The 27,522-nt window shown below is 42.2% G+C and overlaps 1 protein-coding gene across 8 annotated transcripts in view; it reads left to right on the top strand.

Moving 5' to 3' along the window:
- The window catches only part of LOC110530300 (nonsense-mediated mRNA decay factor SMG7), a 31,074-nt gene extending 6,815 nt beyond the window's left edge, over window positions 1-24,259 (top strand). For 2 of the 8 annotated variants that reach the window (XM_090182239.1, XM_036985923.2), the window contains exons 3-24: window positions 2,280-2,397; window positions 4,881-5,013; window positions 6,805-6,976; window positions 7,096-7,167; window positions 7,342-7,492; window positions 11,624-11,759; window positions 12,040-12,202; window positions 12,511-12,670; window positions 12,876-12,946; window positions 13,041-13,101; window positions 13,226-13,345; window positions 16,264-16,681; window positions 16,878-17,016; window positions 17,194-17,333; window positions 17,555-17,806; window positions 17,964-18,323; window positions 19,263-19,409; window positions 20,101-20,175; window positions 20,427-20,580; window positions 20,728-20,898; window positions 21,102-21,268; window positions 21,451-24,259. In XM_090182239.1, coding sequence (XP_090038365.1) covers window positions 2,280-2,397; window positions 4,881-5,013; window positions 6,805-6,976; window positions 7,096-7,167; window positions 7,342-7,492; window positions 11,624-11,759; window positions 12,040-12,202; window positions 12,511-12,670; window positions 12,876-12,946; window positions 13,041-13,101; window positions 13,226-13,345; window positions 16,264-16,681; window positions 16,878-17,016; window positions 17,194-17,333; window positions 17,555-17,806; window positions 17,964-18,323; window positions 19,263-19,409; window positions 20,101-20,175; window positions 20,427-20,580; window positions 20,728-20,898; window positions 21,102-21,268; window positions 21,451-21,564 — 3,494 coding nt within the window. In that variant the 3' untranslated portion in view covers window positions 21,565-24,259. Of the gene's footprint in view, window positions 1-2,279; window positions 2,398-4,880; window positions 5,014-6,804; window positions 6,977-7,095; window positions 7,168-7,341; window positions 7,493-11,623; window positions 11,760-12,039; window positions 12,203-12,510; window positions 12,671-12,875; window positions 12,947-13,040; window positions 13,102-13,225; window positions 13,346-16,263; window positions 16,682-16,877; window positions 17,017-17,193; window positions 17,334-17,554; window positions 17,807-17,960; window positions 18,324-19,262; window positions 19,410-20,100; window positions 20,176-20,426; window positions 20,581-20,727; window positions 20,899-21,101; window positions 21,269-21,450 lie in introns of all 8 variants that reach the window. The other 6 variants (XM_021613222.3, XM_021613220.3, XM_090182243.1 and 3 more) reach the window with 3 other exon arrangements.
- The last annotated feature ends 3,263 nt before the right edge of the window (window positions 24,260-27,522 follow it).

The raw sequence follows: 27,522 nt of genomic DNA, 5'->3' as shown, positions 1-27,522 counted from the left end.
GGAGGTGGAGGGTACGTCATGGTCTGGGGTGGTGTATCACAGCATCATCGGACTGAGCTTGTTGTCATTGCAGGCAATCTCAACACTGTGCATTACAGGGAAGACATCCTCCTCCCTCATGTGGTACTCTTCCTGCAGGCTCATCCTGACAAGACCCTCCAGCATGACAATGCCACCAGCCATACTGCTCTTTCTGTGTGTGATTTCCTGCAAGACAGGAATGTCAGTGATCTGCCATGGCCAGCGAAGAGCCCGGATCTCAATCCCATTGAGCATGTCTGGGAGCTGTTGGATCAGAGGGTGAGGGCTAGGGCCATCCCTCCCCCAGAAATGTCCAGGAACTTGCAGGTGCCTTGGTGGAAGAATGGGGTAACATCTCACAGCCAGAACTTGCAAATCTGGTGCAGTCCATGAGGAGGAGATGCACTGCAGTACTTAATGCAGCTGGTGGCCAAACCAGATACTGACTGACTTTTGATTTTGACCCCCCTTTTGTTCAGGGACACATTATTCCATTTCTGTTAGTCACATGTCTGTGGAACTTGTTCAGTTTGTCTCAGTTGTTGAATCTTATGTTCATAGAAATATTTACACATGTTAAGTTTGCTGAAAATAAATGCAGTTGACTGTGAGGACGTTTCTTTTTTTTGCTGAGTTTAGTTTGTTGGGGTAGCTTTTTAGTTAACTATCTGCATTGACCCTTTTTGCGCTAACTTTTTTTTCAATCATCACATGCGCTGCTACTGTTTACTGTCTGTCACTTTATTCCTATTTATGTGTACATACTGTCTACCTCAATTACTTCGTACCCCTGCACATATTCTTGTTACTGGTATCCCTTTTATATAGCCATAGCCACCATTGTATTCTTCTGGCCCTTCTTTTGACACTGTTAACAACCCTCCAGACGAGCTTCAATGCCATACAACTCTCTTTCCGTGGCCTCCAATTGCTCTTAAATACAAGTAAAACTAAATGCATGCTCTTCAACCGATCGCTGCCTGCACCTGCCCGCCCGTCCAACATCACTACTCTGGGCGGTTCTGACTTAGAATATGTGGACAACTACAAATACCTAGGTGTCTGGTTAGACTGTAAACTCTCCTTCCAGACTCATATCAAACATCTTCAATCCAAAGTTAAATCTAGAATTGGCTTCCAATTTCGCAACAAAGCATCCTTCACTCATGCTGCCAAACATACCCTTGTAAAACTGACCATCCTACGGCGATGTCATTTACAAAATATCCTCCAATACCCTACTCAATAAATTGGATGCAGTCTATCACAGTGCCATCCGTTTTGTCACCAAAGCCCCATATACTACCCACCATTGCGACCTGTATGCTCTCGTTGGCTGGCCCTCGCGTCATACTCCTCACCAAACCCACTGGCTCCAGGTCATCTACAAGACCCTGCTAGGTAAAGTCCCCCCTTATCTCCGCTCGCTGGTCACCATAGCAGCATTCACCTGTAGCACGCGCTCCAGCAGGTGTATCTCTCTGGTCACCCCCAAAACCCATTTTTCCTTTGTCCGCCTCTCCTTCCAGTTCTCTGCTGCCAATGACTGGAACGGACTACAAAAATCTCTGAAACTGGAAACACTTATCTCCCTCACTAGCTTTAAGCACTAGCTGTCAGAGCAGCTCACCGATTACTGCACCTGTGCATAGCCCACCTATAATTTAGCCCAAACAACTACCTCTTTCCCTACTGTATTTATTTATTTAATTTATTTATTTTGCTCCTTTGCACCCCATTATTTTTATTTCTACTTTGCACATTCTTCCACTGCAAATCTACCATTCCAGTGTTTTACTTGCTATATTGTATTTACTTTGCCACCATGGCCTTTTTTTGCCTTTACCTCCCTTATCTCACCTCACTTGCTCACATTGTATATAGACTTATTTTTCTATTGTATTATTGACTGTATGTTTGTTTTACTCCATGTGTAACTGTGTCGTATGTGTCAAACTGCTTTGCTTTATCTTGGCCAGGTCACAATTGTAAATGAGAACTTGTTCTCAACTTGCCTACCTGGTTAATTAAAGGTTAAATAAATAGCCAAGTTAGCTTTATTCATTGTGGATCTATTGTTACGTGTTTTACTTTTCTATTTTATTTCTCTGCATTGTTGGGAAGGATGTGTAAATAAGCATTTCACTATTAGTCCACACCTGTTTTATGAAGAACGTGATGAATAAAATGTGATTTAATCCATCAGAAGTGTAAAATATAAGTGAGAGGAGTGCCCATAATGTCCTCCTTTCCCCTAGATTCTAAGCTTGGCACAGCAGAGGTCTGGACTTCAAGGCAGGCTCTTCAGGACTTGTACCAGAAGATGCTGGTGACTGACCTGGAGTATGCGTTGGACAAGAAAGTGGAGCAAGATCTGTAAGTCCCAGTCTACATTAAATTGGTTGTGTAATTAAACCTATTAGGCAGCCTACTACTATCGCTACTCTTGCTAGGTCTAGGGATTTTAGCCTCACTTCGTAACAATAAGATGGTCCTAATTTTATAATGGGAAACAATGTTTTGCTGTCTTTCTGAAGATCACATAATTATGTTATGTATTCCTGTTTCATTGAGTCATTTGACCTTACATCAACATACTCTTTAGTCTAATAGTTATCACTCTAGTTGTTGTTATCACATTCCAGGCTGTATCTCATCTGGCTGTGATTGGGCGTCCCAAAGGGCATTGTCCGGGTTTGGCTGGCGTAGGCCATCAATGTAAATAAGAATTTGTTCCTGACTTGCCTAATTAAATAAAATAAAGTTGTTGAATGACCTTAACAGGATTTTACATTTGTAAGATTGCAAGACAACTGTAAAGAAAGTAGATTAGTAATAACCAGAAGTGTGGACTCAAGTCACTTGACTTGGACTCGAGTCACAAATGTAATGACGTGAGACTATTTGATAGAAAATAAAATAAGTTGGTACACAACATTTACTTGAGACCAATGTTCCCTCTAAACTGTGCGCTGCTCACCCGGGGCTGCTGTGCAGAAGAAATATCAGCCCCCGCAGAGGAGCATGACAGTTGACACTGGCAGCATTTCCATTTACTGTTGGAATTGTGATCGGATCAATGCAATATTAGCCACTTTCAATGCAACATAAACTATGAAATACTTAGTATGCAAAACGTAACTATGCAAGACAATTTTGTCATAGACCGAACACATCGGAGAAGGATTCTATTGATTTGACAGGCATGACTCGGGGCCTGTACTCTACGCAGACCGGTGCGCCATAACCAATCAGAGCTGCAGTAGGCCAAGCGTCACATCTGGAGGAAACCTGGCACCATCCCTACGGTGAAGCATGGTGGTGGCAGCATCAGGATCGAGGGAAAGATGAACGGAGCATAGTACAGAGATCCTTGACGAAAACCTGCTCCAGAGCGCTCAGGACCTCAGACTGGGGGTGACTGTTCAACTTCCAACAAGACTACAACCCTAAGCACACAGCCAAGACAATGCAGGAGTGGCTTCAGGACAAGTCTCTGAATGTCCTTGAGTGGCCCAGCCAGAGCCCGGACTTGAACCCGATCAAACATCTCTGGAGAGACCTGAAAATAAATATGCAGCAACGCTCCCCATTCAACTTGACAGAGCTTGAGAGGATCTGCAGAGAAGAATGGGAGTAACTCCCCCAAATGCAGGTGTGCTAGGCGTGTAGCGTCATACCCAAGAAGACTCGAGGCTGTAATCGCTGCCAAAGGTGCTTCAACGAAGTACTGAGTAAAGGGTCTGAATACTTATGTTAATGTGATTTCTGTATTTATACATTTCCAAAAATTAATTAATTTGTTTTTGCTTTGTTATTATGGGGTATTGTGTGTAGATTGATAAGGGGGAATTTTTTACATTTTTTTATCAGGTTTCTAGCATAGGCCTATGGTATTGCACACATTTATTGTTTAAAAAAACAATTTTTGTTTCTGAAGATTGTAAGTCTGTTTGTTGACCAATGACTATTCATCAGCGTGAGCGCAAATCCATAAAACCCAGTAGGATTATGTTTTTTTAAAAGATAAGAAAACTACTACGGACACTTATTTGCCAGAACAGTGACGCTAAGCTACCTGCCAATTTCATTGATCATTTTCATATAGCCTGGTGGCTACTGGCTATGTCTGAAGATAGTTGTAACATTGCACTGCCTTCAATATTATGTGATGAATGTTGCATTCTGGAGAAATTAAGATATTGTTGATGATGATAGGGGCTACCTGGGGGAGGTGTCAAAAGGTTTGAGGATCACGGAGCTAGCGACTGGATTGCTGTACAGCTATAGAATTGGATGCAGCTGCATTATGATATTGTAGGGAGAGAGGATTGCCACAAATATGCAGCTCCAAAAATGTTTTGCTAATCAAGAATGTGAACTGTTTACTTTGCAGGCTCTCCAGCAATGGGTCATCGAGCAACAATTACTACTAGCATAGGCGTACTGGTCTTTTGTTTTGAAATTGCTTATTTACTTAACCATTTGGAATTTGTTAACATTTATTATTACGTGATCAAAATATTTTGTAGACAATGAAAAGGGCTGTCTGGTAGCCTCAGTAGACAAAGATTGTTTTATTGACAGGACTTGTGTGACTTGACTTGCTCTTAGAATGCTCGACATGGACTTGAATCGAGACTTGACCCGGTCTACTTAAGACTTGGACCTTGTGACTTAAGACTTGCTTGTGACTCAAAGTAGTGACTTGGTCCCACCTCTGGTAATAACTGTGAAGTGAGTCAATTTGCTCTCAAGCACAATACAACTATTGTACTGTTGGAAGTAGATGTATTATCATCAGCTGTTTGACTCTGAAACAAGAAAGTATACTTAGATTTTCTCACCTCATTTTTCAGCTGGAATCATGCTTTTAAGAATCAAATAACAACACTACAGAGTCAAGCCAAGAACAGAGCCAACCCCAATAGAAGTGAGGTGCAGGCCAATCTGTCCTTGTTTCTCGAGGCAGCTAGTGGATTTTACACACAAGTAAGTTGCAACTAGAAGGTAGGTTGTTTTTGAAGAATCTTAGTTTTTGGCCGAACCTTATTTGCCAGCTCTGCAGACATACAGTTGAAGTCGGAAGTTTACATACTTAGGTTGGAGTCATTTAAAACTTTTTTTTTTACCACACCACAAACTTCTTGTTAACCGACTTGCCAAAGCTACAGTTTGTTAGGACATCTACTTTGTGCATGACACAAGTCATTTTCCCAACAATTGTTTACAGAGATTATTTCACATAACTCACTGTATCACAATTCCAATGGGTCAGAAGTTTACATATACTAAGTTGACTGTGCCTTTAAACAGCTTTGAATATTCCAGAAAATGATGTCATTATTTTAGAAGCTTCTAATTGACATCATTTGAGTCAATAGGAAGTGTACCTTCAAACTCTGTGCCTCTTTGCTTGACATCATGAGAAAATCAAAAGAAATCAGCCAAGAACTTGTAGACCTCTACAAGTCTGGTTCATCCTTGGGAGCAATTTCTAAACGCCTGAAGGTACCATGTTCATCTGTACAAACAATAGTATGCAAGTATGAACACCATGTGACCACGCAGCCATCATACTGCTCAGGAAGGAGACGCATTCTGTCTTCTAGAGATGAACGTACTTTGGTGCGAAAAGTGCAAATCAATCCCAAAACAACAACAAAGGACCTTGTGAAGATGTTGGTGGAAAAGGGTACAAAAGTATCTATATCCACAGTACGAGTCCTATATCGACACAACCTGAAAGGCAGCTCAGCAAGGAAGAAGCCACTGCTCCAAAACCTCCATAAAAAGCCAGACTTATGGTTTGCAGCTGCACATGGAGAAATGTCCTCTAGTCTGATGAAACAAAAATAGAACTGTTTGGCCATAATGACCATTGTTATGTTTGGAGGAAAAAGGGGGAGGCTTGCAAGCCGAAGAACACCATCCCAACCGTGAAACACGGGGATGTTAGCGTCATGTTGTGGGGGTGCTTTGCTGCAGGAGTGACTGGTGCGCTTCACAAAATAGACAGCATCATGAGATAGGAAAATTGTGGATATATTGGAGCAACATCTCAAGACGTCAGTCAGGAAGTTAAAGCTTGGTCGCAAATGGGTCTTCCAAATGGACAATGACCCCAGGCATACTTCCAAAGTTGTGGCAAAATGGCTTAAGGACAACAAAGTCATGGTATTGGAGTGGCCATCACAAACCCTGACCTCAATCCCATAGAAAATGTGTGGGCAGAACTGAAAAAGCACGTGCGAGCAAGGAGGCCTACAAACCTGACTCAGTTACACCAGCTCTGTCGGGAGGAATGGGCCAAAATTCACGCAACTTATTGTGGGAAGCTTGTGGAAGGCTACCCAAAACGTTTGACCCAAGTGAAACAATTTAAAGGCAATGCTACCAAATACTAATTGAGTGTATGTAAACTTCTGACCCACTGGGAATGTGATGAAATAAATAAAATCTGAAATAAATTGTCTCTACTATTATTCTGACATTTCACATTCTTAAAATAAAGTGGTGATCCTAACTGACCTAAAACAGGGCATTTTTACTAGGATTAAATGTTATGAATTGTAAAACGGAGTTTAAATGTATTTGGCTTAGGTGTATGTAAACTTCCAACTTCAACTGTATGTCTAGAATTTATTAAGTAAGCAGTTCATCATATTGACATAAGTATGTTAATCCGAATACAAATGATGCTGGATATTTTTTAATCTCAATGTCGAAATGACAGAAGCAAAACCCGTCAACTCTTAGTAACTTGACCCTTTCCTCTAACAGTTACTACAGGAGCTGTGTACCGTGTTCAACGTGGATTTGCCGTGTCGTGTGAAATCATCTCAGCTTGGAATTATCAGCAATAAACAGATAAACCCCAGCACCATTGTAAAACCCCAACCTAGCTCTTGCTCTTATATCTGCCAGCATTGTCTTGTCCATCTTGGCGACATTGGTGAGTTTTCACACTACAAAATAATTTCACTGGGCAGGTCCTTTTGAGGTCAATATTTTATCAGCCTCCCAATCAGTGCTTTGAGCAGTTTTTCTTATCTCCTTTCTCCTCCCTTCAAGCACGATATCGCAACCAAACCAGCCAGGCAGAGTCCTATTACAGACATGCAGCTCAACTTGTCCCCTCAAATGGTAAGTACTTACAAAGGTTTTAATGTACAGTATTTGTTTACTGGTACACAGAGCATCAATGTACTTCTTTGCAACTTCCAAAATCTCACCTGATAAGAAAATCATTTCAGCATATGAAATCTTTTGTTAACCTGATAATTTCACTAATGTCCCAATGTCTTTCTCCTTCAACAGGTCAGCCTTACAATCAGCTGGCCATCCTGGCCTCCTCTAAAGGGGACCACCTCACAACGATATTCTACTACTGCAGGAGCATCGCCGTCAAGTTCCCTTTCCCTGCAGCCTCCACCAACCTGCAGAAAGCTCTCACTAAAGCTATTGAAAGGTATCTTTGAGTGTTTTTATTGTAGCCTCATTTCAACCACTCTTTTCACAAGGTGTTATGCTTAGCTGTGTTTATTTTCCCACCTTTATCAACCATCATTTGGGAAGGGACTAATGAGTGTGATGTCCTTAACCTCTAGCACTTAGCCATCCCGGATCCGGGATCGTGAATACAGCCTCAAGCTCATTACCATAACGCAACGTTATTCATGATAATCGCAAATGAAATAAATATGCTAGCTCTCAAGCTTAGCCTTTTGTTAACATCACTGTCATCTCAGATTTTCAAAATATGCTTCTCAACCATAGGAAAACAATCATTTGTGTAACAGTAGCTAGCTAGCGTAGCATTTAGCGTTAGTGTTAGCATTCAGCAGGCAACATTTTCACAAAAACCAGAAAAGCATTCAAATAAAATAATTTACCTTTGAAGAACTTCAGATGTTTTCAATGAGGAGACTCTGTTAGATAGCAAATGTTCAATTTTTCCTGAAAGATTATTTGTTTAGAAGAAATCGCTCCGTTTGGTGCGTCACGTTTGGCTACCAAAAAAAAAACGAAAATCCAGTCATCAAAACGCCTAACTTTTTTCCAAATTAACTCCATAATATCGACTGAAACATGGCAAACGTTGTTTAGAACCAATCCTCAAGGTGTTTTTCACATATCTCTTCGATTATATATCGTTCGTGGAAGTGTGCTTTCTCTCCTGAAACCCAGGAGAAAATGCCCGCACCTGAAGATTACGCACCAATTTAGACAAAGGACACCGGGCGGACCCCTGGAAAATGTAGTCTCTTATGGCCAATCTTCCAATGATATGCCTACAAATACGTCACAATGCTGCAGACATCTTGAAGAAACGACAGAAAGGGCAGGCTCGTTCGTGGTGCATTCACAGCCATATAAGGAGACAATGGAAAACAGAGCTTCAGAAATTCTGCTCATTTCCTGTTTGAAGTTTCATCTTGGTTTTGCCTGTAGCATGAGTTCTGTGGCACTCACAGATAATATCTTTGCAGTTTTGGAAACGTCAGACTGTTTTCTTTCCAAAGCTGTCAATTATATGCATAGTCGAGCATCTTTTCGTGACAAAATATTGCGCCTAAAATGGGCACGTTTTTTTATCCAATAATGAAATAGCGCCCCCATAGACTCAACTGGTTTTAACAGGTGTTTATCAGCCAGCTGGTTTACAGTAGGGATGGGCATTGGGATTTTTTTTACTGTTTTGAGTATTCACAGAATGTTTTTCTGAGCACTCGAATGAAAATAAGTCTATTTTTAGAATACAAGGCCTGCACTGGAAAATATTTGGTACAGTTATCTCTATTCCAACAATGCCTAATTTATCGTAACATTACAGAAAATAAATCCTAATAGCTACATTTCCATATATTTAATCAAAAACTATTGCCATTTTAAAGAAACTCCACCCACAAACAATATTTGGTATCTGTTTTATTAGTCCATTGTTGATATAGTCCCAAAATGTCTTGGATGTCAGTCACGTTTTCAATATGTGTAACTTTCCAAATGCAGGAAGTAGCATATCTTGAAGATGTGATTGAGGACATGCAAAACATATCATTTTAAGATTAGTTCATTGAAACCAACTGGTTATATTATATCATGGAACACAATCTTCAAAAAGGCATTAACCTCCACAGTGGTGCTTGCTTGTAGAAGCTGATGGCTGTGGAATGGCATAACCTTGTTGTGTTAATTTAGCAGACAAGACGCTCTTATTTCCCGAGCCCTTATCACAGTCAAGACACACCTGTTATAGTAAAAATACATTTTTCCAAGTGAAAAAAGTTGCCAGTGCGTAGTGATGCGCATTTCGTGTCTGGAACACTTCTTAAGAGTCATCATTTGAAATGGAGTTGATATACTCCATTGATATACAGTTGATATACAAAGCCTCGGCTAACCAATTCTAAATGGCACTGCCAGTTAGCAAAGTAGCCTAAGCAGAAAAAAGACAGAACAATTATCCCTAAACTGTATCTTGTTTTTGGAACATACAGTGCCTTGCGAAAGTATTCGGCCCCCTTGAACTTTGCGACCTTTTGCCACATTTCAGGCTTCAAACATAAAGATATAAAACTGTATTTTTTTGTGAAGAATCAACAACAAGTGGGACACAATCATGAAGTGGAACGACATTTATTGGATATTTCAAACTTTTTTAACAAATCTAAAACTGAAAAATTGGGCGTGCAAAATTATTCAGCCCCTTTACTTTCAGTGCAGCAAACTCTCTCCAGAAGTTCAGTGAGGATGTCTGAATGATCCAACGTTGACCTAAATGACTAATGATGATAAATACAATCCACCTGTGTGTAATCAAGTCTCCGTATAAATGCACCTGCACTGTGATAGTCTCAGAGGTCCGTTAAAAGCGCAGAGAGCATCATGAAGAACAAGGAACACACCAGGCAGGTCCGAGATACTGTTGTGAAGAAGTTTAAAGCCGGATTTGGATACAAAAATATTTCCCAAGCTTTAAACATCCCAAGGAGCACTGTGCAAGCGATAATATTGAAATGGAAGGAGTATCAGACCACTGCAAATCTACCAAGACCTGGCCGTCCCTCTAAACTTTCAGCTCATACAAGGAGAAGACTGATCAGAGATGCAGCCAAGAGGCCCATGATCACTCTGGATGAACTGTAGAGATCTACAGCTGAGGTGGGAGACTCTGTCCATAGGACAACAATCAGTCGTATATTGCACAAATCTGGCCTTTATGGAAGAGTGGCAAGAAGAAAGCCATTTCTTAAAGATATCCATAAAAAGTGTTGTTTAAAGTTTGCCACAAGCCACCTGGGAGACACACCAAACATGTGGAAGAAGGTGCTCTGGTCAGATGAAACCAAAATTGAACTTTTTGGCAACAATGCAAAACGTTATGTTTGGCGTAAAAGCAACACAGCTGAACACACCATCCCCACTGTCAAACATGGTGGTGGCAGCATCATGGTTTGGGCCTGCTTTTCTTCAGCAGGGACAGGGAAGATGGTTTAAAATTGATGGGAAGATGGATGGAGCCAAATATAGGACCATTCTGGAAGAAAACCTGATGGAGTCTGCAAAAGACCTGAGACTGGGACGGAGATTTGTCTTCCAACAAGACAATGATCCAAAACATAAAGCAAAATCTACAATGGAATGGTTCAAAAATAAACATATCCAGGTGTTAGAATGGCCAAGTCAAAGTCCAGACCTGAATCCAATCGAGAATCTGTGGAAAGAACTGAAAACTGCTGTTCACAAATGCTCTCCATCCAACCTCACTGAGCTCGAGCTGTTTTGCAAGGAGAAATGGGAAAAAATGTCAGTCTCTCGATATGCAAAACTGATAGAGACATACCCCAAGCGACTTACAGCTGTAATCGCAGCAAAAGGTGGCGCTACAAAGTATTAACTTAAGGGGGCTGAATAATTTTGCACGCCCAATTTTTCAGTTTTTGATTTGTTAAAAAAGTTTGAAATATCCAATAAATGTCGTTCCACTTCATGATTGTGTTCCACTTGTTGTTGATTCTTCACAAAAAATACAGTTTTATATCTTTATTTTTGAAGCCTGAAATGTGGCAAAAGGTCACAAAGTTCAAGGGGGCCGAATACTTTCGCAAGGCACTGTATTTCCCTACTTTAATCAACAAGTCCATTTAGAATTTCTGAAACTGTCATTTGGCAAGAGATCTAGCTTGTGCGTGACGTTTTCTTAGGCATTTATTACTGTAGGACTAACTGGAGCTTGTGCTTGGACTTTGCACGCGTGTGTAGAGGGAGCGGTCGGAACGCTATTGAGTGAGCGACATGGAGGGGAAAGGGCATTTAGCGAGAGTGGTTCTATGTTTTTGTTGTGCCACGCAAATGCACATGCACAAATGTAACACTAAAGTCAAAGCAAATTAACGTGGTCTTCAAGACATTTGGGCAGCCACAGCACATTTCACCAAATAGTTTTGCAGTATTTTTTTTATTTTCTCTGGTTAAAGACCGAGTTTTGACGTCCGTTCAAATACTCGATTACTCAAGTCCATCCCTAGTTTACATTGTGTGGACTTGAGAGAGGAGTTGAACTTGTTGTATACATGCTTAATCCCAGTCTTATCTTCAGCCACGATGAGGTCAAAACAAAGTGGAGTATGTCAGATTTCATCAAGGCCTTCATCAAGTTCCACGGTCACGTTTACCTGAGCAAGAGTTTGGAGAAGCTCAACAACCTGAGGGAGAGGCTGGAAGAGCAGTTTCAGGTAAAGATTTCAACTTAAAAGTAAAGTTTAAATCCTTTGACGGTGAACTAAGGATAGAGCGATCTTGGATATGTACTTCTCTATGAAAGTCTTTGCATTACTGCACTTAACAAGCTATGGGCTGGTTTCCCAGACACTGATTTAAGCCTGTACTGGACTGAAAAGCTTTCTCAATGGAGATTCTCCACTGACATAGCTTTTTAGTCCAGGACTGTCTGAAGCTACCCCAATTCCATATATTTAAAATCGCTTAAACATGGTTTATTTTATTTTTTTGCAGAGGCTGATTCGACAGAAAGCCTTCAGCTCCCAGCAGCTGGTCCACATCACGATTATCAACCTGTTTGAGCTGCACCATTTGAGGGACTTTGGCAACGAAGCAGATGACCAGAGCTTCAGCTCCGATGAGCAAATCGGCTGGTTCCAACTTCTCGGCCTCTTCAGTATGTCCCCAACTCCAATTGTTTCTCAATATGCATGAGACGATTCACCTTGTGGTTGACATGCCTGTTCGTGGTTATGCAGTTTTTAGTGTGTTACTTTCTATGTTTAAAAATCTGGAAGTACTGACAATGGATTTGATAACCTGCATCTTAGATGTAATTGTATTAACTGCAAGGCCCAGCTAGCAGATAGTCTCATACGCTTTTCTCAACCGCATAGTCTTATCAGATGTCACCACTCTTTGTCGAATTAGAATGACAGAATTGGATTTACTTGTGGTGGTATTTTATTGCCCTCTTCCTTTCAGTGTCATTTCTGGGTATCATGTGTAGCCAAGCATTACTGAATAAGAACCGAGGAGAGGAGATCATGGGAGAATGTCCACTGCCGGCCATCAAGGTGTCTCTGGACTGGCTCAAACTGCGATCCACTGTTTTTCAGGACAGTGCTGTGAACAAACGACAGTAGTATGTTTTTCACTTTCTATGTCAACATTTGCCCTCCAGGTGTCATATTTTAGTTTGATACATTCTGCTTCTCTGGTGTTGTAGCGTATTCTATTGTTTACTCATTTTTGGAGCCTTTCTTTTAGATCTTAGCAATAACAGGAATATTTGTATTTTTGTATTATCTGCATTTTAGTTAAAAGATTTTGCTCTTATTTCACCTCAGTGTTTGGCCTTGGCTGGTGTCCATTCTGAACAGTTTCCAACTGAAGGAAGATGATGTTTCCTGTGCATCAGGTAATGCCCATTTGAAATCTCTGCTTTGATACTCATTCTTGGTTAGAGCTCAAATTTAGTTGATTGTCTCTAATGTCCCTTATCTGTTTTCCAGTGACTCCACTTCCAGAGGAGTTTGAACTGCAGGGGTTTCTGGCTCTCCGGCCAGCTCTACGGTACTTGCATTACTTACCCTTTTGTCTCAGCCTGTCCTCCATATAGACTGTGTGGTTGTGTGCATAGCATGTTCCATGTTCTCTTGTATTAACCCTGGTCTGTTTTGGTATACCCCTTTCCCAGGATCCTTGACTTCACTAAAGGCCACCAGGGCGTTGCTGTGGACAAGGAGGGTCTGCCAGTCCGTGCCCGTCACCAGAGGCTCATCAGTCTAGGGAAATGGGTGGCAGACAACCAACCAGGGTGAGTCTTCAACTCTCTACCCACTACTGTTTTAAAGACTTATTATGAACTACCACATCATACCGCCAATATAAAAAATGTTTTAGTCTTTGAATAATGGCCTGCTTTTCAAAGATGCAACAGTCTCTCTTTACCTTCGCACTACTGATTTATTAGGCATTTTCACACTGCCCCTTAGCCCTGGGCTAAGGAAGATTTTAGCCCCAAGGCCAAGTGAGTGTTCACACTTGCTCATTCTAAAATGAGCTAGCACCAACCTTAGCCCAGGGCTAGCTGGCCCTGCTCTGGAGCAGGGTGAGCACTGACTTTTTTGGGGCTAGCCCCAGCAACATGGTGCCAAAATAGCCAGTGTGAAACAGGGTCAAGAACAACGCATAGAATTTTCACTGTCCAATCACAAAAGCTGCACTTTCATATAATTTGCATTTGCCTGTGATGTGTTCTGCACAGTATTTTAATAAGTACATGTATACTATTTCATCCTCGTGGATAAAAACCTGTCAATTAAAAAAATTAATAATAATTAGTGAAAGAACATTGGTTACTATGGCTAACAAAAATGGTTGCTATGCAGGCTGGCTAACTGCAGGATTTTTGGAGTCTACTTCGCTTCCTGTAGTTCGACTCCCAAAACACGCTGAAATGGCTGCGTACACACCACCTCGTTATTTGAGACCTACTAGGAAGACATTTACATTCAGGAGGACTGACATGAGTATGAGCTTGCCCTATTGCTCAGCAACTTAGCCTATAAAAAGCCTATTTTGTTTGAATATAGGTGATGTGTAGGAACTAGAATATTTAAGTGATATTTTGTCATTATTATCCAAACGTGTGTTGTTCCAGAGGAGTAATCGCACAGGATCAGTTTTTCCAAACTGCTCCTTGTAATTCTTAATTGATTCACCTTTAATTGACTCTTTTATTGTAGCCATGAATATATTTCAACGTCATGTCTAGACTATATAATATGCTACACTGGTAACTTGTGCTTGGCTGCCAAAGGTGTCCCCATAATATTTAAATTGATGAAGTGTGATCCTAATAATTATTTTAGGGATCCATGGTAGACGTCCTTCCTGCTGAATCATATTTGCACTTGACTGTTTATGAATGAGAAAATAAACTGGCCATTTCCAAAAAGTTTACCTGGGATTCCCAGCTTTGCGATCTATTGCCTAGGACGGTGATCTAAAACCGACTAAGGCAAATCATTTCCTCCGTTGCAAAAATACTAAATCTTACGAGACGAGCAGTCGATTCCTAGCAGAATCGATGCTTGACACCCAGAAATGGGAATCGACACCGGGAGTTGATGGGTTGAGTGTCAATTTTTTTTCTCTTCTTCTTCCCACCACTACGCTTAGCTAGCCAACTGAAGGCAGTCAAACTCTACAGCTGGAAGGGCAGCAAAGCAAACACTCTATTTTCGTCTCTTATCATAACTTTTCTATTGACATTTAATTGGATATAGTTATCCATGATAATATTGTTGCATGATTTGATTTGGATGAGAAAAGTTGATGTCTCATCCATGCACAGCATTCGCTGTACATGGGCGATATCGCATGTCAAAAGTGACAGATTATTTCCCGAGGTCTGACAGGCAGATTATCATGAAATGATTGGCTAGAAGCAAAATGTTTAATAAATACCATATTAACATTGGTCACGTGTTTGTCCGTAAGCCCATGGCTTTGGAATACAAGTGTGACTCCTCAGCCCATGGCTGAAGCTTAGCCCAGGGTTAATAATAGTGGTGCACGACTCCATGATTTTTGGAGTCGATTCTGACTCCTGTGGTTAGAGTCGACCGAGTGAACTCTTGCTCGACTCCCAAAACGGATGCGCACTCACCACCTCATTCTTCCCGGAAGGTAGCCGGGATGTAGCCTAGTGGTTAGAGCGTTGGACTAGTAACCGGAAGGTTGCAAGATCGAATCCCTGAGCTGACAAGGACTAAATCTGTCGTTATGCCGCTGAACAAGGCAGTTAACCCACTGGTCCTAGGCCGTCATTGAAAATAAGAATGTGTTCTTAACTGACTTGCCTAGTTAAATAAGAAAGTAAATAAAATTGCGGAGTCCTACTAGGAAGACAACATTTGCGTTCTAGAGGACTGACATGAGTATGATCTTGCCCTATTGCTCATCAACTTAGCCTATAAAAGGCCAACTTTGTTTGAATATAGGTGATGTGTAGGAATTGGTATACTTTAATATACTTTTGATTAATTTACAATGCTTTGCTAGGCAAGACATTGCGAGATGCAGATAACCAAGATATACGCACGGTTTCGTCTGTCTACCTGCCCCGATCCTCTCTCCCTCGCTGGCTCGCCTGCTCTTTCTCCTTGCTATGCAAAACGCTAGTGTGTGTTCGGTCTGTTGCGTGTAGAATAGCTCAGCCTACTTTAGTTAACTTTCACGAGACATTGCCTACATCTTTTGATTATTGATGCACAGTTCTGTCTGCATGGTGGCCTGGCTGTGCCCCTCCCATTTCTCTCTCTCCCTCGCTCGCTCTTTCTTTTCTGTGAAAGATGCGAGAGTTTGTTCTCGAAGTAGACTATGACAACTAGTTTCCTCCATTGAAGAAAATACAGAATCTTAAGAGTCGATTCCTAGTGGATTGACGCTTGACAACCAGAAATGGGAGTCGACGGACAAGGAATTGATTATTTTGGAGTCGACTCCCCACCTCTAGTTAACAAATGCTTGTGTAAACACAGGTTAAGCTAGCCCAGGGACAGTCTTAGCCTGGGTCTAAGATAGCCCAAAACTAAGAACAATGCAGTGTGAAAAGACCTATTATGAACTAAACTACCACATGCACCAATATGTCAGTAGTTTCCATCTTACTTGAATAGCCTACAAGATGCAACAGTATGTGACAATGCCTGTGGCTGTGTATTCCAGGCTGATTCAGTACAAGTTCAGCGACAGTCTGCTGTTGTTCATCACTGACATTGAGGAGCTGACAATTGAGGAGCCCCAGGAGAAGGATGCCCCTGTGCTCCAGGAGTCCTCCAATGGAGAGCAGACTCCCAACGAGGGCAACATGGGTCTGAAGTCAGTCCTATCCATGGGCAAGACCCAGAACAGTGTGTTGGAGATTGGCGAGAGACCCGTGGTGACTTTCAAGGAGAACATCAAGCCCCAGGAGCAGAGCAGGGAGCCCAGCCGCAACCAGCACCATAAGGATGCAGGGAAGGAACGGAGGGACTTCGGCAAAGGTAACGGAGTGCTGGGAAAAGGAGAGCAGAAGAGGGATGGAAAGAGGAAGAGTGAGGTGAAGAAGAACAGCCATGAGAAGGCCGCAGATGCAGGGAAACAGGTAGAACGAATGCATTGTTTTTCTTTCTAAAGGTGGGATTTATTCTGTGATTGTATGTATGTGTCCCAAATGACACCCTATTCCCTATATCGTGCTTTACTTTTGACCAGAGCCCTATGGGATCTATTTAGGACGCAGACATGTTTACTGGAGTTTTTACTACCTACTGACCCATAGTTTGTGTGTCTCGGTGCAGGTGAAAGCCCAGCCGGAGATGAGGACACCCGTGTCTGAGGCCCGGAAGACTCCAGTCACTCAGACCCAGACTACCTGCTCCTCCCAGTTCATCCCCATCCACCACCCGGGAGCCTTCCCTCCCCTGCCCAGCCGACCAGGTACCAGCACCACCTTTCACAGTGATCACATACCTAGATTGAACAGTTTTACACTTAAAATATTTTTAGATCTAAGAGTAGCGAATAACCCTCTCTATTTTATGTGTAAACTGTTTGCAGTTCAATTGTATTCTGCCATTTAAATTCATTAAACTAACTTGATGTTGAACTTTTCAGGTTTCCCTTCTCCGTCTTATGTGATCCCTCCTCCTGTGGCGTTCTCCATGAACCCTGGCTTCACCTTCTCTACAGGCATGTCTGTCTCCGGGCCATTCCTACAGCCGGTCGCCCACCCTCAGCAGCCTGGCGCCCAGCAGGTAAAGGAAGACATTCTGCTCAACTCTAAGGGCAAGATTCCCAGACACAGATTAATCCTAATCCTGGACTCAAAAGCATTTTCATTGGAGAATCTGTAGGCTGAATTTGTCTGGGAAACCAGTCCTATAACCTCTTATGTAAGCAAATGAAAGTGCTTGGAACCAAAAAACAATCACACAAAAAAATGAATGACAACTTTTATTTTTATGGGACCTACCAGGTCCAGGCTGGGAAGCCGTCGCACATTCCATACAGCCAGCAGAGGCCAGCAGGGCCGGGGGCCATGAACCAGGGGCCCCCCCAGGGCCAACAGGGTCCTCCCCAGCAGCAGCCCTCCCAGGCCCAGCAGTCCATGCAGCAGTCGGTGCAGCTTCAGGCTTTGGCCCAACAACAGCAGCAGCAGTCGCCCACTAAGCCTGTGCAGCCAGTACAGCTGGGCAAAAGCCCACCTCACCATCCAGGGATGCATCAGGTAAATTATAAATCACAGTAGTTCTGGACTGGAAAGATACAGCATCATTCAGTGCTATTGTTCTACTGTAAAGTGTGTTGTGATTTATAAATGCACTTCAAAGAAATGCACGAGCTTGTCTATTATAGAGGTGTCCTGTTTTCCTCCTAACCAGCAGTACATGCAGGTTGACCAGGCTGGCCAGATGTGGAGCCAGCACCAGGGGCAGCCCACCATGCAGAAGATGCAGGTGCCTGTCAAGCAGCCCTACTATGGCATGCCCCCCCAGGACTCCCTGAAGCTCTTCGAGCAACACCCTGTGCAAACTGCTGAGCAAATGCCCATGCAGCCACAGCAGCAGAGCAGCATGGACAAGAAGATGAAGTACCCGGATGTGAAAATGCAGGATTTTTACTGGGAGCTTCCCTACCGCATGGGGGATAACAGACAGACGGTGGGGGAGAGGATGGGCAAGCGGCCGCCCCCAGGGGTCTTCCACCCAGACCAGGACAACGCACCCAGAGGACCTCCCTTTGAGGTGAGTGGTTGAACTCCTCAACCATAGATATAGAACACAAGATAGATTATATACTAGGCTGATATTATCTGTCATTAACCACCTAGAACTAGCAATGTGAATTGAGGAGTTGGGACTATTTCTCTATCTTGTTCTTCCTAACACTTCTTTAGCGTGTTTGGATATGGATGGTGTTTAATTGTATCATGTTATTGGAATGTTTGTGTAGGTAACTTGACTCTAAATGTAAGCAAACCTATTGGATGGGAGTCCTTTGGGTCTGTGGCTTACTCCCTCAGAGAAACGGATAAAAATGTGGTTTGAAGTCCTGGAGTTTGTGGCAGATACTGTCAGTCTAACGGTATGTAGGCTATGGAAAGTCCAGCTGTAAGTGTAAGACTCAACCATTCCCGTCTGGACCCCATGATAGAGGAGGTTCACTATGTAGGAAAATATGATCTGTTATTGGACTGAGCAGACTTGTTGTTTGATAGAGTAGCCAATTGGGAGCCATGTTATGCAATACATAATGCTCTGCCATCACATTGATTTTGTTACTAGAGCAGGCTCCTCCCACCTTCTGTTTTGGCCTCATTTGCGCATTTTCATGGTGATTGACTTGTATAGGAAGAAATTTGAATGTTGAAATAATATATGGTTGTATGATCAGTCACCAAACTGCTATATTAGTTTCAAATATTGTTATGATTGTAACAACTGGAATGTGTGGGTTTATATGGCACAATCATTCCTTTGGTAACCTAGCTTGAGGACAGGGCTTGGTTTAATGTTGTCTATATCTTTGGAAAGCTAGGCCTATCTTTTTACTACCTTTACTGGCTCCTCTTTGCCACCTTTGAGCTTTATCTTTGAAAAAAGTATCCCTTTGCCAACCTATTTCTTACTGGCTTACCTATGTTTCTTTTTTTTCCCCTCCTTTTTGCTTCATTCTCTCACTAGGACAACAAGAGCTCCCCTCTTCTGCCTCCAGACCTTTTAAAAAGTCTATCAAATTTTGAGGAGGAAGAGCTGGTCTTTACTAAGCCTCATGGTTTCTACCAGGCCTTGGCGAGTCCTTTTAGCACTGCTCCAGGAAGAAACCTATTTGTATGTAGTCTACTTCGCTTAACGTAATCCTCCTGGTTTAACCAGCATGTTAAACATCAGGGACCGTATTCAGAAAGTGTGCTGATCAGTTATGAGTAAGATTACATGGACAGGGGTGGACCTGATCCTAGATCAGCTGTCCTACTCTGAGACACTTTATGAATGCAGGCCCTGATTCACCTTCACAAAGTATGTGATGTGAGTAGAATAATTGAGTTTCAGGGAGATGAGGCTCATACTTTGTATAAGAGGGCACTATATGTAAATATGGTTTCAGGGCTAGTGTTGATATAATTGGTTGGTTTTGTTCCCTCTTCTATGTTAACAGAAGTCAACCCAATATTTGTTTGACTTGTCAGAACAGTCATTGTGCTTTTGGAAGATGAGGCTAAATGTTTGTTGCATGACTCCTGTAAAATGTTGTAGGCTAAAGCCTACAATGTACACTAAGATACGTTGTTGTACATGATCAGGTTGAACATATAATGTAACTGGGATTAAATGAGAGATTATCCAACATATTGCGTACATTCCATCCCTATCAGTATTCATAGCAAACATATGAACACCTGAGGAGTCGACTAGGAAAATATGCTGATGGAATAAATGACATTTATCAGAAGGCGATTACTAAACACAACATTCTATCTGATAACGTTTTCCCAATCTTCTCCTGTATTTGTCAAATTAGTCCAGAATGGAGAGTGGTGCTGAGGTGATGGGCCAGTCTTCTTCTCTCATGCCCTTATCTGGGTTTCCAATTCAGGTCAGTATGCATGCATGGGAGAATCTCTGCTCTTCAAAGGCCTGCCGCCAGATGTATTTTGACTGCTTTGTGCGGGAAAGAATGTAGACTGCATCTCACAGGCAGTGGTTTGATTAAGGTCTCACGGAGCTTCTGTAATGATGTTTGCTCTTAAATCCCAGTTGCGTTTGAAATACCACGTTTTTAATGTTGTAAACCGAAGGCGAGTGACTGACATTTGGTATGACTGAAAGCTATGTTTTTTTGTTTAGGAGAGTTCCTATCAAAACAGCATTTTCAGCCAGGCGTATGGGAAAAACATGTCTCCCAACCCCAAGCCTGATGCTCCCATGCTGCACCAGGAACCTTCTCTGTACTCCCTGTTTGAAGGAACTCCATGGTCCCCGTCCCTTCCCGCCAGCTCAGGTACTTGCCTCCATAAACATCACAACAGCCCCCCTGTTAATGTTCAATCACACGCTTAGCATCTGAAAGGGTCGCTATTTCAATATAATCCTATTGAAAAGCATTTAATAATTGATCTATAATGATATTTCTCCATTTCCATAACAGATCACTCTACACCAGCAAGCCAGTCCCCTCACTCTTCCAACCCAAGCAGTTTACCATCTTCCCCACCCACACACAACCACGGCTCCATCCCCTTCTCTAACTTCGGCCCCATAGGAACGCCCGACAGCCGAGACAGGAGGATGGTCGACCGCTGGAAGTTGGAAAAGACTGGTTAGTCAACTTTTATTTATTTATATATATATATTTCTAGCCCTCCCCTCAATCACTTACACCCACTGAAGTATTTAAATGTCATTTTTAATGTTAGCATTGATTTATTTTCACTTTTGTATAATGACGGACCTTTCTACACTTTTTGAAGTAATTGTTAAGTCATGGTATTTTATATAATGAAAACCTCTGTTTTTGTCCAGGGGCTGTGAGTGGGTTTGGTTTGGACTACCTGCCTGCTGTGTCATCCTCTACAGATCACCGAGCCCCCGAAAACAGCTGGCACCAGGGAAACGCCCCCAGCAGCTCCTGGGCGGCCCAGGAGTCGCCCATGGAAGACTCCTCCACTGTGCTCCTTGACAGTCTGAAGGTACCATACGATACACGCAAACAGAATGGCATGCAATGTCCCTTTGGATTGCCACTAATATTACAATACTATTGTAGCTAGTTGATACTAGTTTAGATGTGTAAGGTTTAGCTACTGTTAGTTACTCTAGACTAGTTGAATAGATGTGTCATACGATATTCTTCTATCTCTGTTCTCCCCAGTCCATCTGGTCCAGCTCAATGCTGCAGCCGGGGCCGTCGGCTTTGGAGCAGCTCCTCATGCAGCAGAAGCAGAAGCAGCAGAGGGGCCACGGCACCATGAACCCTCCACACTGAAGGGCCTGCAGTCAGAAGCACTTGTGTGATGAAGTAAAAAAATAAAAACACGCTCCAAATCGGAATTACCGGCAAATGGAGGATGGGGAAGGTGAAACGATTTCCCAACAGGCTCAAAACACCCCTCGGCTGACGAGGAGGAACGGTACAAGTCTTCTCTCGCGCTCTCTCTGTGCCTCGCATGGCAACGAGGGCGTGCAAGCACCACCTACTCCACCTCGCTGCTGAGCACGAAGCTACTGCGGGGTCTAATTTGTAGGATTCTTACGTTGAGGAAACTGAACATCTGACAGCCAGTCACCATGCTCAACACCTGAATTCCTCTGGAGAGTGTGGGAATAAATGACCATCCTTCAGTCCATTTCTCTTGGATTCCATGCATCTGATCTCCTCTGAAAGCTCCTTGCGCTGCTTTTGGTGTGGATTTACTACTACTCTGTCTCGACTTACCTACTGTACAAGAGAGGAGAATAAAGGTGGTGCAGGGTGTTTTTGGGAAGGCAAGGTGGGCCTAAAACGGTAGACGTGGTGGGGGAAAAAGACTGAAATCTTACTGAATTCTTGACTAAATTGTATTTCTTGGACTAAGAAACAGGATGAAGATGGACTATGTAGCTGGGGAATGAATGAATGAATGAATGGAGTTATTCTAGCTATATTGCCGCAGATGGTAAGATGTGGGGGTAAAAGCGTGCCTGTCTTTCTGTGCACAGAATCGTTTGAAAATACCGAAGCAGGTTATGCTGTAGATGCGAATTTTCCAGTTTGCTAATTGGACTGCAGATTGTTGCTTTCTGTAAATGTTTTCTAAGGAGGGAGGTACATCTCCAGGTCAATTGAGGATGATGGGAATGCTTTAAAAGCTCACCACAATGTTATCTCAACAACAAATGGAGAAAGGGAAGAGAAAATAGATGTAGGGAAAGTATTATTAGCTCTAATAGATTGCAATTATTAGAAATACTGTATTTTGTGATTTGTTCGTAACAGTTTTAGCTTTATGAAATATTGGGTAACTGTCCAATAGTTTACTGCTTATGGGGGAAGTCTATATTTATATGTTCCTCGTTCCCCTTGCTTCTTTCCCTTCACTCACCTTTCTTTGAGGTGAAATGTAACTCTAGCTTACCTGCGTAGTTGTTTTCGTTTGTTCATGTTCTGCCTTTTTAATAGTTTTAAGCATCTTTTTTGGCTCTCATTGTGCCTGGTAAGTTTTTTTTTTTTACTCTTATTACTATCATGGTTGGCACTGTCTTGTAATTGAAACAAGCAAACGGGTCCAGCAAAGCTGCTGGTTCAGCAATATGGGGCACAAGCCGAGCCAGGTGGACAGACAGTGGGCTGGGCTAAGGCTGGGTGACAGGGCAGGACAGTTGAAGTAGTCCCTGACTCCCCTACATGGCTCAGAATAGGGGAGAAAGATTGATTTATGGTAACCTCTTTGCAACCACTACTATTATCACAAAAGTAATTGCTTCATCCTCTAGGATAGTGGTAATCGTCATATTATACCCCGGAGAGTGGCTCGCATGGTTTTCTTTTCTAAAGTCGTAGCTCAGCTTTTTACATAGCTATTGTGTAACTAACTGAACTAGTTGTTTGGGTATTACGTTCCTGTCACTTGGGGGTACGCCAGTGTGAATCTGTTATTGGCTAAGTTCCTCTGATGTCATGACAAACGCCGTAGCCAGATAATGACTGTTTCCTCCCAAATAATGGAATCCCTGAAGCACTGAGCGACAATCAGCAGACTCAAGAGGTTCTCCAGGGGCCAGTCTTTGAGGCATAGCTCTAAATTGTCAGTTGAGTCTAGGGGTCACTGTTGGGTAAGATTAGAAATTTGATGACTATATGCAGTGGTTCCCTCTTTATGGTTTAGGCAGCATAAAGCATTTTGTATTTAAAAGGTATACGAAGACTGAATCTTTTATGGGGGGGGGGGGGGGGGGGTTTATTTTCATGTAGAGAACATTTTATTAAAGCCAACTTTAAATGTGTCTATTTTCTGTGCTTTTCCTGTTGCATTAAAATTGTATTTAAAAAAAAAAAAAAGACTGAATCTTGGGACAAATTTGTCCTGAAATGCTTACAAAAACAACCTTATTTAGCACATCAAAACAAGAGTGGAACTGTGGCCCTGTTTTCTCTCCTCTATCTGCTCATTCTAAGGGGTTCTGATTTGAAATGTGTGGTTGGATCATCATGAATGTTGTTTGTCAGTGGTGTTGAGCTTGCTGTCTAGATGGGCGGTAGAGGGAGTAACGGGTAGAATGTTGGAAACGCCCTGCTCTGGGCATTCTGCCATTTACTACATTGTTAATGTGGACTCGCATCTCTGCCCCATCCTTAATACATTGTTTTCACCGCAGCAAGATGTGTGGAAGAGAACCCTGCACTTTGGGCAGGTGTAACATTCCATACTACAACAGTCCTGTGGGACATTACAGGCACTGAAAAATGACCAACCAACAATATTAAGCACTCTGTCCCAGTTTAAGTTCATTGCCTAGGAGAGAATCACTGATACTGCATGAGGATTTGGAATTCAGAATGCTTCACTTGTTATGGGGAGGGAAGGGGGGTTCATTCAGAAATAGGCTTGTGTTCTAGGTTTTTTGTCTTTTGTCTTTCTGTAGACATTCAGAAACGGTAGAAGCAGCTATGTCTTGAAATAAAGTAAACCATGTTCTCCCTATCTATTCACTGAACTGTATTTTTTTTGTTAACTATCATAGGCCTACTCAAAGTATGGTTTCTCAAAGTATTATGATATTTTGTGTACCATTTTTCCTACAGCTCGCAATTCCGCACAAATAGTTTAGCATTGAGAGATTTAAATAGCAAATATGACTGGTGTTTTGTATCATTTTTGTCAATGATATCAAGAGGATCTGAGAGAGCCTGTGTGAAAAGGTTCCGTCTCCCTCCCCACCACTCTCAGGAAACCCCAGTGGTTTCAGGTTAGCTTGCCACATGCACAAGTCACCTGTTAGTCTCTCTCATCAATACAACACATGATTGAAGAGTTTTTGCTGAGGGGTATTTCAGTGTGTGGACTACCACATTGATTCAAACTAGTTATGTTCCTGAACAAAAACAAATACAACTGGTCAGCAGGGCCGGTCCTAGCCACATGCACATGTATTCAAGCATGAATAGCGTGCTATTCACCTGAGGTAATCCCCCCCCCCCCGCACCCCTTTACTTGGTGGAAACTGAATAAGATGAAGCGAACATGCAATTTCCACTTGGAACCGATATCTACTTGGTTTTTTTCTGTGCTGTAAATTACAACTTGATAAGAGCTAGGTAAATGAGTAATGATTTTGGATAAGGAAATAGTAAATATAAATTACACTTATTTTACCTTATCATTGGAGACGTGAAACCAGTCGTACAGTATGGCAGCAAACCGAAGCAAATAGACAATGTTTCCACCGTAAATTAAATGAAATGCTGTGCCATTATGCATAATTTAAATTGTACAACTTGCAGAGATGGGCACTCTCAAATGTCTTAATTATAGGCTACCCCGACTTTCTCTTTCCTATTTCTATCATGTTAAAAATTAGCCACTATCAGTATCAACAGTCAGTAGGCCTAATAACCACACACATCTAACGGCCAATGATATCAAGCAGAGAGGCACTGAGTTTGAAGGTAGGCCTTGAAATACATCCACAGGTACACCTCCAATTCACTCAAATTATGTCAATTATCAGAAGCTTCTAAAGCCATGACATTTTCTGGAATTTTCCAAGCTGTTTAAAGGCACGGTCAACTTAGTGTATGTAATCTTCTGACCGACTGTAATTGTGATTAAGTGAAATAACCTGTCTGTTAACATTGCAAGTAATGTCCTAACTGACCTGCCAAAACTATAGTTTGTTAATTAACAAGAAATGTGTGGAGTGGTTGAAACACTTAGGTTGGAGTCCTTAAAACTAATTTATGTAAACTTCCGACTTCAATTGTATGAAGGTGTATAGCCTACTATTGTACACACTTCTCCCTATAGTTCTATAAACACTAATCTTCCAACATTAGGGATGGGTCGACATTGACATCATGGGTATCTGGAGTAAAATGGGGTAGGGTCATGCTTTTCTTTTCAATTTCAGTCAAGGGAGGCTTTAGTATTTTTTAAAAAATGTAGTCCATGGGAGGGTCATGTCCTTTGTAATTGAGGAAATTGATTATATTTCTCAGTTTTAGAATTAGTTAACCTTCATCTCTGATTCTCCGCTGGGAGCGCAATATCCAGTGCGCCTATAGGCTATTTAGGCTATGGACCATTTGAGACCACACTATCTACAGTACATTCAGGAAGTATTTAGAACCCTTCACTTTTTCTACATTTTATGTTAGCCTTGTTCTAAAATTTTAAATAGTTTTTTCCCCTCAATTTCCACTACACTCAATTCCCCATAATGACAAGCAAAAACTGGTTTTCTTTCCCTCGATCCTGACTAGTCTCCCAGTCCTTGCCGCAGAAAAACATCCCTGCTGCATGATGCTACCTCCACCATGCTTCACCGTAGGGAGGGTGTCAAGTTTCCTTCAGACGTGATAATTGGCATTCATGCCAAAGAGTTAAATCTTGATTTCATCAGACCAGAGAATCTTGTTTCATGGTCGGAGTTCTTTAGGTGACTTTTGGTGAACTCCAAGCAGGCTGTCATGTCTTTTACTGAGGAGTGAGTGGCTTCCATCTGGCCACTATGACATAAGAGGCCTGATTGGTGGAGTGCTGCAGAGATGTTTGTCCTTCTGCAAGGTTCTCCCATCTCCACAGAGGAACTCTGGGGCTCATTTAGTTTATTAATTCAACCATTTAAAAAAAACAAGCAAACATAACTTAAAAGCCATACATGCACATGTATAAAATCATTGAGGATAACACCGTCTGAGACTTATTTCCATTGTGGTCCTCTTGAGACAAGATGGCTTGACAAGATCAAACACAGCATGGCAGTGAAATAATAAACAAACACATAGAAGAACATCTATCTCATCATAGGGGTTATTCATATGGGCACAGAAGACATCAAACATATTTTTAAAGCTGTCCAGAGAGGACATTGTTTTTATAGGCAGAGGCAACTCATTCCTTTCTGAGGCTCCAGTATTCAAGGAAGTACCTTTCCCAGCATTACTCCTGAACCTGTATAAGCACACATTAGCAACACCTGATCTGGTGCTGTGATTGTGTGCATACCTAACACGAGGAAAGTAATCACTTAGATATCTGTGCGCAGGACCATAAATACTCCTGTAAACCAAACCTAGTCTAATCTGGGACACACTAGCCTCAACAGGCAGCCAGTTTAGTTCCTGAAAGCAGCTCCTGCCTATGTGAGTACGTGGACTCACCTTCAATACTACCCTGATCAGCTTATTCTGGGACATCTGGAGCTTCCCCTTCATGCGTTTAGATAAGCCCCCAAACCAGGAAGTACTAGCATAGTCAAAATGGCATTGAATGAGGGCTGTAGCTAGCACTTTCATGGAGTCCTTATCAAGCAGCTTGGATTTTCTAGCCAAAAAGTTAGTCTTGGCATTAACCTTCCCTAGCACCTTATTGGCCATGCTCACACCTCCCAAGCTTCCATCAAGGATACATCCCAAGTAGCTAACAGAGGTTTTAGTCGTCAGCACCTCACCCCCTAACTCCTCTGATTTCAGACGACCTACACAATTTAGGTCTGGATCCAAAAATAATTGCTTCAGTTTTCCCTAAGTGCAGAGATAGCTTATCTCCAAGCCATTTGCTAATGTTAGTAAGCTCTGTGCTAAGTATGCTCTCCAACACAGTTTTACTTTTGTGAGACACCAGAAGTGTAGAGCCATCCGCATAAAGAAAAAGACTGCAAGAACAAGCATCTTTCATATCGTTAATATACAATAATAACAGCAGAGTCCCAAGCACGCTCCCCTGCGTAACGCCACAACTCATTG

Source organism: Oncorhynchus mykiss, chromosome 8 (assembly GCF_057628025.1).
Source record: "Oncorhynchus mykiss isolate SJ-2025 chromosome 8, ASM5762802v1, whole genome shotgun sequence".
Classification (NCBI taxonomy): Eukaryota; Metazoa; Chordata; class Actinopteri; order Salmoniformes; family Salmonidae; genus Oncorhynchus; species Oncorhynchus mykiss.
This window is presented reverse-complemented; position numbering and strand designations above follow the sequence as displayed.